This window comes from Rhinoderma darwinii, chromosome 7 (genome assembly GCF_050947455.1).
Source record: "Rhinoderma darwinii isolate aRhiDar2 chromosome 7, aRhiDar2.hap1, whole genome shotgun sequence".
Taxonomy (NCBI): Eukaryota; Metazoa; Chordata; class Amphibia; order Anura; family Rhinodermatidae; genus Rhinoderma; species Rhinoderma darwinii.
In genome coordinates this window covers 108,288,471-108,299,713 of record NC_134693.1, presented here as the reverse complement: position 1 = coordinate 108,299,713, position 11,243 = coordinate 108,288,471, and the positions used below count along the sequence as shown (strand labels likewise).

The 11,243-nt window shown below is 44.6% G+C and overlaps 1 protein-coding gene across 1 annotated transcript in view; it reads right to left on the bottom strand.

Moving 5' to 3' along the window:
- Nucleotides 1-2,374: 2,374 nt before the first annotated feature.
- SPCS1 (signal peptidase complex subunit 1) overlaps nt 2,375-11,243 on the bottom strand; it is a 12,539-nt gene continuing 3,670 nt past the window's right edge. Inside the window, exons 2-4 of the mRNA XM_075833801.1 lie at nt 8,508-8,567; nt 3,568-3,654; nt 2,375-2,641 (exon numbers count right to left, since the gene is read on the bottom strand). Coding sequence (XP_075689916.1) covers nt 2,525-2,641; nt 3,568-3,654; nt 8,508-8,567 — 264 coding nt within the window. The 3' untranslated portion in view covers nt 2,375-2,524. The remainder of the gene's footprint in view (nt 2,642-3,567; nt 3,655-8,507; nt 8,568-11,243) is intronic.

The following is an 11,243-nucleotide window of genomic DNA, read 5'->3' as shown; positions in this document are numbered from 1 at the left end:
AATTGGCAGGTGAATTCTTACACGCAGAAAAGATGCTGGTGGGGTTGGTCTGCTGGATTGTCGTCTTTATTATCTTGCAGCGACCCAAGCACGGGTTCTTTACTTTTTCCACAGTCGTTACTCAAAAACTTGGGTTTGCTTAGCCCAACAATTATGCAGCCGTGCTCCATCCACCCTCCCGTAGACCTCGCCAAAGACTGATCCGACCCAAATTTCTTTTGTTGTCTCTCACTCTCCTGGCGCTGCGTTCCACGGGACCCCATCACTGACCACCTAGCTTTCCCAGCTGGACAAACTCGTCGGTCCTTCTTTGGTAGTTCGTCTAATAATCCCTTGTACTTTACCCAAGTCCTCTCTGACTTCCCTACTCCCATTAACAGAGATTCTCTCAACTGTGACATCCTGAACACGCAACCAGTTTAAATATAACCAATTAAAACACTTTTACAATGTAACGAAACATCATGCCCATCTTCATCGCACATTAACAGACTTTGAACGCTTGTGTTTCCACCACACACACTATTTCTATGTTGTATAAATTGCTCCTCTCCCAACAACTCCCATCGTATTGCAAGGCTTAGGAGAAGGAACTGGACACACAATTTACTGACCTGCAATGAAAAAGGTGTTTTTTCCTTTCGCAGAAGTCCCCTATTGCAGTGCAGGCTCAAGAGACTAGTTATAAAATAATCTCTATATTTCTACATGGTCCCATTGGACTACTTTCCTCTCTTCGTCCACATATCTTACTTTGGTCACTTGAGACTCACCCTCCCTTTCGTGGGAGCCCACATTGCACTGGGGAAGACATAGTTTTGTGACCTCACCCGCAATAATTATACACACGCCATGAGACTAGCTGCTTACGTCCTTTATTATAATAATCTGGAGCTGGAGTCCAGGTTCACCACGACCTCTACCCACCCTCAACCTTTTACCACCCTTGTTTTGTCTGTCTAGTTTTGGATCCGTGTCCTGAAACTACATTGGTTTGCTGCCGATACACCTTTGCCGTGACGGAGATTCAGCGGTTATTGTACTTCCTTTCCATATTCTTGTACTGCTCCTGTTTATTTACTATTACGCATTGATATTGTGTATCATCACTTTTCACAGGATATGGATCTCACCTTTTCGGGGTTCTACCCCTACCGGTTTTACTTTTTTTGTGGGAGTTCTCATTTCCAATGTGTTTATATAGGAGGTTTGTTTTAAAATTAATAAAAATTTTGAATATGAAAAAAAGTAACCATATGCTGGTCCGTCCTGCTACACATGCCTTTCTACGGCTGCAAGAATTTCTGGTATAGCAACATGATTGGCTCCTCTGCTCACTGTCATGTTGTACTGAGTTCAGAAGACGAATTAGCAATTTGTGTTTTAATTTTGGCACAGATTTTGACCATTAAAGGGGTTGTCCAGGTTTGGGGATACTGTTCACCTATCCAAAAGAAAGGTCATCAGTATATGATTGGTGGGTGTTCGACACCCAAACCCCACAGTGATCAGCTGTTAAAGCTATGCAGTTGTCAGTGCCAGAAGCAGAAGGCTCCAGTCACAGTATAGCAGCCTGCTGGGTTACTGTAGCTCTGCTCCTTTTCACTATACAGTGATACAGTGCATTCTGGCACCAATCACTGCATAGCTTGCAACACCCCGGAGGCAGCTGGCACAGACGGAGGGTCCGGGTGTTAGACTCCACCAATCACATACTGATGACCGATCCTGCGGACAGCTCATCATAGAAAAAAGCCCCGAACCTGGACAACTCCTTTAATGAGAAATAGGCATTACCATGTTCTGGCTGGTGAGGCCTTAGTAGAAAAAGCTTGAGAAGCCCTGCTTTAAAAGCGATTAACTGCAAATTGCTCATATTCCCTGCATATCTAAGGCAGGCAGTTTGTAGTTTGGCAAAATGATAAGAGACTTATCCATTTAAAGTCCCAGAATGCGTTTTATGAATTGCCCATGGTGTTAAATACAAACATTTTTGAAAAACCATCACTTCCTTAGCAGAGTTTATTTTAATACAGTTAGCCAATTGTATTTATAGAAAACGGGAAAATGTACTGAACATAGATTTCGATCTTCAGCGTTGTATTCATTTTGTCAATATTGGAGAGAATTGCACAGAAATAACTATAACTCCGCATTTAAGAAAAAAAAAAAGCTTTGATTTGAAATTCAATAAGTGCCCAAATTATTTATATACTTGCCAAATAATGACCACTTGCCCATTCCACGGAAATAACAGATGGCAACTCAGAATAGCTTTAGTGGACACACATTTATATGGAAAACCGCACTAAATATAACAAACAAAACGAACAAATAAAATGTAACGGTAGAAAAAACCCCAAAGAAAACAGAGTTAAAATGTAAAACAAATAACAGCTCAGCATCTTTATTGGGCATTTAGACAATACCTGGAACACAAACTCTATAAGCACAATGTTCTGCTTAGCAGAAAACAGATCAGTTCAAGTCCTCCGAATTGGTGGTGATGGCCTTCGGTAGGGAGTTATTTGTGCTTTTTGGATTTCTTGTCCTGCTGTCTCTTGTCTTCTGTAGGGGAGTCCTGGGCAGGCAGCCATTTTAATGGGTGGCGACGATACATTGGCCACGGAGGAAGAGTTAACTGAAATATATACAAGCAGCAACTTTTGGGGTTAGTGAACAAACACTTATATTTTAGAAAGATCAATGGAATTTAGTGAAAAGCAAGTAAACCCAGTACTGCGGTCTAAGATAAAACCTTGTATTCCAGGGCAGGAAATAATATGGATGTTACAGTGCCTTGCAAAAGTATTCCCCCCCCTCCCCCCCCCCCCCCCTTCCTTGGTGTTTTTCTTGTTTTGTTTCATTAAAATGGATTTTTGGGAAGTTTGTGCCGTTTCATTTACACAACATACCCACCACTTTGAAGGTGCAAAATATTGTTTTTTTTTTACTGCGACACCCACAATAACGAATACAAAAAAAAAAACAGAACTTTAATGTACATAAGTATTCACCCCCTGAAAGTCAATACCTTGTGGAACCACCGTTTGGTACAATTACAAATACCAATCTCTTGGGGTACGTCTCTATTAGCTTAGCTCATCTAGACACTGGGATTTTTGCCCATTCTTCCAGGCAAAACTGCTCCAACACCTTCATGTTAGTTGGGTTGCGTTCGTGTACAGCAATGTTCAAGTTACTCCACAGAGTCTCAATTGGATTGAGGTCGGAGCTTTGACTAGGTCATTCCAAAACATTTCAATGTTTCCCCTTAAACCCCATTAGAGTAACTTTAGCAGTATGTTTAGGGTCACTGCTTTGATCGTAGCATTCAAGGGGTTAACGGCAGATTTCAAAAGGTTCCTTTGATCTCCACCATTACAGCAGGGCTGCGGCTGTGTATTACAGCCATTGCCCGTTCCCGATCATGCAAACACACTTGACGTGCCCACGCGATCAGCAGGACGTCTATACTTGTCATGACGTGGCAACGTCCAGCAGCTCATAGATGTCAAGCATTGCAAACTGGCTAAAAGAAGAATTACTGAAGTCAAAGTAACCTACCAAGCAAGACACCGCAAAGCCTGCAATTACTACGTACACCGTCCAGCCAAACTGCTCAATCAGATAGCCGTAAAAGAAGCCAATCACCTAAAAGAGATTAAAGAGCATTCAATCAACACCTTTAAACAAATTTAATTTTTTTTTAAACGTTACCTTTACACCATCTTTTTTACACTTATCTTGTACCTATCCCGGATAACAGTATTTATTATAATCCAGAGCTTTATTCACAATTCTGCTGTTGTCATTGGAAAAAAGCAACAAGCTTATCATCATACACATCCCTAACAGTTAAATGGATTTGCCAGCCAATAAAAATTGATGGCCTATCCCCAGGATAGGCCATCAATAGCTGATTGGTTGGGGTTCGAGTCCTGGGACCCCGCCGATCAGCTATTTTCAAGGGGCCGCAGCGCTCAGATATATGGGAAATGTTAAATCAGCAACTATTTTGTGTGGTATTACTATCTGTCTTACAAGCAGACATTTAAATTTAGAAAAATGCAAATTTTTGAGATTTTTCACTAAATTTTGGTGTTTTTCACAATACTGAATGTATCGACCAAATTTTACAACTAACAAAGCCCAAGGTGTCACGAGAAAATCTCAGAATCACTTGGATAGGTAAAAGCATTCCAAAGTTATTACCACATAAAGTGAGGTCATATTTGAAAAATAAGACTGTCAGGAAGGTCAAGACTGGCTGCAGCGGGTAGGGGTTAAGCAAGCAATGGGTGTTGTGAAATTTCAGCTCTGAAGCCTGTAGAATATGGAATGCAACCCTGGGCTATAGAAAGAACTGATTCTGAGTTACAAAGTTACCCTTCCTTTTATGTAGATTATACCTATGTATAAACTGTAAAATAGTGCCCAAAGGTGGACATACACTGCAATGTGCAACCCAATGCTTCGCTTTTATTAAAAGGGTGATATGAAGACAAGCTTTTTTAAGCCGGCCATCGGCTGATCTCCCGGGATCTGGCTTCAGAAGGTTGCCACTGCAAGGGAAATGTAGTGTTACATGCTGCCCATTTAAATAAATGGGCAGCCTTGGCCTGCCAGAGTGAGAACTGCTCATGGTGGGCGTCTATGCTCTGGCTCGGAGGGGGGCCCTCCCTCCATATATCCTAACAGGGCATATGAAGAGGGGTTGTCTTCATAGGACAACTCTATCCTGAAACAAAACTAAAGGGGCTTTCTATTAGACTGCTTCTGAAAATCACTACCACTCCCATCATTTAGTATTAATGTAGAATGTGAATCCATGGATCGGTCTAATTGCCAGTAGGAAGGATTTTTAGAAAGGCACTTTATTGTGGCTATAACCAAAGACATCCCCAAAGAAGGTGCCGTGTCCGTATGTAACAAGGCATCCGACCAGATACTTTTGCCCTGACTCACCTTCCCTGCCACCCCTGTGTATTGGAGACTGCTTTGAAATCTATCATACACAGAAACACATTTGAATTTGCTATTCAGTAACTAGGAAAATATATAGTCTCCCTTGTAACCAGAAGTTATTTTTATTCACTCCTTTTATCTAACTTTTTTTTTTTTTTTAAATAGTTTTTATTTGGAGACCAAAGCATAAGAAAGACAAAGATTGCTACAACATATGTCAAAGTATTCATACCTAGGATTACGGAATAGTATTTTCATAAGTGACATGTATATTGTGAGATTGTAAGAAAATAAGACTTGCTTTTGTCTCCATTTTTTTATTTTTCCTGTAAAAATCTCTCAATGTGAATTAACAATAAAGTCAACACAACGCCAAAAATACAAAATGTATCTAATCTTTTTTGAATACTAAAATATGGAGTTAGGGTGGAATTACTTATTTTTGTCCTCAAAAAACAAGGGGGTAAAAAGGTTCAACCTGCAGAGGCGACAAGCCTTCTTTACTGTGAGAACTGTGAATCTATGGAATAGTCACCGCAGGGGCCGTCACAGCAGGGACAGTAGATGGCTTTAAAAAAGGCCTAGATAATTTCCTAGTAATTTTCGATTCCCACATAACCCCTTTAATATAGACCCATTCTTGAATACCTTGGGATGTCTGTTTTTTTTAATAGTGTTCTCTTTGGGCCTATTATGTTGCGTTAACTGCAGTGACACATTGCAAAGACAGCATGGTGGCATAAAATGCACCATGAACAAAAAGCCACTCAAAAGTTAAAAAATAAATAAATGGACCACTTTAGTCCTTGAAAACATAAGAACATGCCCTGGCAATGGTTACATACACAATTCAGATATTCTCCTACTCCAGAGGAGTAAGGTAACAAGTTTTGGTCTGGGTATATGCAATTGTTCTACTAATCAAGAAACTGTAGTGGGCAAAACAGTCAAAAAGTGTATTTTTTTTTTCATGCCTTTAGCTATTTTTCTGCTCAAAGAAAAAAACATGGAATTTATTAATCATGCAAATAAAACACCCCACGTCTAGGAAAACAGAGTAAGGCGGGATTCACACGACCGGGTCGGGTCCGAGCCCGAGTGCCGGCCGGTAAAATCGGCCATTCTGCCCGGCCGGTTTGCATAAAGTTATGCATCCGTGCCGGGCCGGGCAGATCCGGACAGTGACATCAGCGGCAGCTCCTGAAGGGGAATCCCCATGTGTTCGGGGATTCCGCTTCAGGAGTTTCCCCTGATGTCACTGCCCAGATATGGACAGAGACATCAAGCGCTCTGTCCAGGAGCGGAATCCCCGAACACACGGGGATTCCGCTCCTTCAAGGAGCTAAAGTGCGGCTAGCACATAGCAGAGCGGGGAGATACCTCCCCGCTCTGCTATAGTGGCGTCGCTGCAGTAGTAGCAGCCGCAGCAGCTGCTGCTACTAGCGGCGCCATCTAAGGTGTCGCCGAGCCAGGGTGCTTTTAACAAGCAGGGGAAGGGAGCCAGCGCAGCGCTCCCTCCACCTGCTGCACACCCCGGCCCTGCAACACAGTGTGCAGCGATGCCATTCGTCAGAATGGCATCAACTCCTCCTCCTCACATGCACTCTGCGCTGTGAGGAGGAGGAGATAGAGCGCAAGCCACGGGAAACCCGGCCATCACTCGGAACACATTCCGGTGATGGCCGTGTAATACCCGGCCCCATAGACTTCTATGGGAGCCGGGCGGCCGGGTGCCCGGGCAAAGATAGAGCATGTCCTATTTTTTGACGGCCGGATTTTCCGGCCGTCAAAAAATCGGTCGTGTGAATAGCCCCATTAGGGGTCTATCATTCCTAATGCAGCCGGGTGCCGGCCGATTTATGAACGGCCGGCACCCGGACGGGAAACCCTGCCGTGTGAATGAGGCCTAAAAGTAGTTATGATATTCAAAACAGTTGCAAAAAAATAAAATAAAAAAAATGCACTTTGTGGATAGTGCCTTCGTCTTGCAATCACATTCTTATTGACGTTACTGTGCATGATGAAAATGAATGAAGGAGACGCTTGTAGGAGTGGTCACATGCCCGCATCAGATATATCTGTTATAATGTATGCGAGGTCAGTGGGTGGTGGATACAATTGCATGCGTATGCTGGAGATTTTACACTCCTCAACGTTGAAATTGAAACACCAAGAAGGGCGAGCCGTAAGGTTATACAAATGGAGGGAGTAGCAGGTGTCGCCAATATCTGCAAATTATCAAATTTTCAAGCACCGAGCTCCAATCTGTGGCATGTGGGGAGGCATAAAAACCAGATTGAAAGCAAAGTTTTTTAGCCACATGAAACCTCAGAAATCGGAACAAGTATTGTGGGGTGATTGTGCGATGCCTCCTGTTCGTTGACGTGCCAGTTATCGCCAACTGAGAGGGACCGAATAATTGAACTGAGCGACCTTGGCTTATCACTCCGGCAAATCGCTAGGCACCTAGGCCGAGATGTCAGCACTGTTTAACGTTGCGTGTCCGGAGGTTGGGAGAACAACAATGATCGGGAATGACTGCAAAAGGTGCGCAGTTGCGAACATCTACAGACGGATCGTCTGATTGGAAGAACGGCGCATAGTGATCCATTCTATACTACAAGCGAAATTGGACATCACATCCCAAGCCTAGGGCGGCAACCAGTGTCGACACAAACCATCAGAAGGCGTTTGCACAACATTTGGCCACAAGCCAGAAGTTCACTTACAAGTGTTCCATGGACCACACGCCACCGCTCTCAATGGCTATCATGGTGTACAGCAAGGTGGCAATGGAGGCCTATCCTCTTTAGCAAGGAGTCCCGTTTTTGTCTGGGATGCAATGGTCTGGATATCACGTGGGCAACGCCATGAAAAGGCCTTCACAAGGGAACGTCACACCGGTTCTACTCTCGGGATTATAATGTGCGGTAGCCGGACCTCTCTAGTCTTCATTTCAGGTACACCAACAGCTCAGTGTTACATCGATTTGGTAGTGGAACCAGCGGTACAGCGATTTTGCCAAAATGTCCCAGTAGCCGTTTTCAACAAGACAATGCCAAGATGTATGTTGCTCGTGCTACTGCGAGCAGCTACTGTGAGCAGTATTCATGGCCTAAATGTGCTACCATGGCCTGCGGCGTCCACGGACTTGTCTCCCATTAAGCACATCTGGAACGTCATTGGTCGGCAATTGCAAAGGGAACTACCAACGGCCAATCTTGATGATTTATGCATTCTGCGTGGCATAACATTCCTCAGACAACCATTAATAACCTCAGTGATAGCACGCAAAAGCGTGTAAGTGCGGGTATTTCTGCGCAAGGCGCTCATACTCTATGCTGAATAAATCAAGAAGTTTGGTATATAGTGTTTCCATTTTTTTTAATCATTTGCACATTTGCATATGTCTATCGATCCTGATATTTCCACAATTCCAAAACTTTTCCTTCTTGGTGTTGCAATTTCAATGTTGAGTGTATAAAACTTACATAAAAGCAAAACAAGTTTTTTTATTTTACAAATGGAAAAATACTTACTGCAGAAAATAGGATTATTCCTTGAAATATCTGTTCCGCAAGTTTTTGACCTTTATAGTCCTGTAAACACAAATAAGTTAGGAAAATAAAATGCGAAACATAAAAGTCCCAGATTACACACAGTTTTGAGTATTAGGCCACGCTCGCATGTGGTGAAAAAACGGTGCTGCGGATATGGCTGCAAATTCACTGCAAACGTGCATGCAGATTTTACAGCAAATTTCCATCCTTTGTATTGCAAAGGATGAAATCTGATACAAAATCTGCGACATACGTGGCATGTGAGGGATTTTCAGAACCCTGTGCAGATATTTCTATCACGTGTAAATGGGGTTTGTAATACCCCATTCACTTGGATTGTACTTTACTTTGCTGTTGAGTTTCAGTGCGGAACCTGCAGCAGATTAGCCATGTCTGAACGTGGCCTTAATGGGCCTGTACAAAATAAATGAAATAAAAGAGCAAATGTGTAAAGTAAGTAAGAAGTACAGCTGCAGAGGTGTTTTACCATCTTAGACATATGGGATTCTGTTAGATGCGGGTCTCAGCACCTATATGGAAGTCACCCGACCCCTGTGTCGTCTGGTGCGGCAGCCACTGAATCCAGGCGGTTGCTAGGAAAGAGAGGGTTGCGAATGTGTGCATAGCTCGGCTGTTTCTGTAACACCTTCTGAATGGGGAGACCCTCTCTCCACTAGTACCCGTGCAGGCGCAGCAGGCGACATGGGGGTCGGGTGACCCCCATTCTTGAGATAGGTGGATATGCCATAAATGTCTGAGATGGGAAAGCCCCTTTAATATCTGGTCTACAGGAAGCAGTTCTTTTTCTACCGCTTCAATGAGAGAAAAAAAAAAGCTGCATAAACAGCACAAAATCCCCAATGGATGGGGGAACAAATGAAAGAACAGAACAAACCCAAAAAAATCTTCTGTTTTTTTCCAAATCTTACAGATATGTAACATCTGGCTGAAGCAGCAAAAAACCTTGTGTGATAGGCTCTTGTTCACACCACACTTTTGCATCCTGCAAGGTTTTTTGTTCAAGATCAGACAAAAAAGTACCTAAAACAGGACGCAACGGGATTCCTATCATTTTGCATGCGGTTCTCATTGACTTCTACTGTAAAAAAAAAACAAAAAAAACCCAAACAAACAAACAGGAGCCATCTGGGCCGGGTTGAGGCTGTCAGAGCAGGAGTCGCTCTATGTTTAATGCCTCTCTTGCTAATAAAGACTGTTCCAATCGCAAAAATATATGGGGGCATACGGCAAGGGGTTGTTTTTAGGAGACCTTTTTAACCCGTTCGTGACCGCCCCATAGTGTTTTTATGGCTGGCTTTATTCCAAGGGAATCGCCTTTTTACGTCGCTGCATCAGAATAAATAAACCGAGCAGGGAGCCATTAAATCCCCCTGCTCTCAGCTACCAGAGGTAGCTGAGGGCTGGGGGAGTCCCTGCTCTAAGGCCTCATTCACACGGCAGGGTTTCCCGGCCGGGTGCCGGCCGTTCATAAATCGTCCGGCACCCGGCTGCATTAGGAATAATAGACCCCTAATGGGGCTATTCACACGACCGATTTTTTGACGGCCAGGAAAACCGGCCGTCAAAAAATAGGACATGCTCTATCTTCGCCCGGATACCCGGCCGCCCGGCTCCCATAGAAGTCTATGGGGCCGGGTATTACACGGCCATCACCGGGATGTGTCCCGAGTGATGGCCGGGTTTTCCGGAGCTTGCGCTCTATCTCCTCCTCCTCACAGCGCAGAGTGCATGTGAGGAGGAGGAGTTGATGCCATTCTGACGAATGGCATCGCTGTACACTGTGTGGCAGGGCCGGGGTGTACAGCAGGTGGAAGGGAGCGCTGCGTTGGCTCCCGTCCCCTGCTTGTTTTCCTGGCCCAGCGACACCTTCGATGGCGCCGCTAGTAGCAGCAGCTGCTGCTGCTGCGGCTGCTACTACTGCAGCGACGCCACTATAGCAGAGCAGGGAGGTATCTCCCTGCTCTGCTACGTGCTAGCCGCACTTTAGCTCCTTGAAGGAGCGGAATCCCCGTGTTTTCGGGGATTCCGCTCCTGGACAGAGCGCTTGATGTCTCTGTCCATATCTGGGCAGTGACATCAGGGGAAACTCCTGAAGCGGAATCCCCGAACACATGGGGATTCCCCTTCAGGAGTTGCCGCTGATGTCACTGTCCGGATCTGCCCAGCCCGGCACGGATGCATAACTTTATGCAAACCGGCCGGGCAAAATGGCCGATTTTACCGGCCGACACTCAGGCTCGGGAACGACCCGGTCGTGTGAATCCCGCCTAACGGGTGAGATCAATATCAGTATCGATCTCACCCGTTTAACCCCTCAGATGTGTCCCTCAATAGAGAGCGCCGCATCTGAGTGGTTTTGGAGAGAGGGAGGGAGCTCCCTCTCATCCCACTGGCACCCGGTGATCTTATCGCCGAGTGCCGGTGTCTTCTATGGCTGCCGGGGGGCCTAATAAAGACCCCCAGGTCTGCCTGCAGTGTATGCCTGCTAGGTCATGCCAGAGGCAGATGCCTGTCTGCTAGTTTTTCCCCTTACAAACGGCTTTATTATTAAAAAACAAAATAAAGTAAAAAAAGTTACACATATTTGGTATCGCCGCGTCCGTAACGACCCCAACTATAAACTTAATACATCATTTAACCCGCACGGTGAACGTCGTAAAAAATAATGCAAAAAATTTCTGTTTTCTGTTCATC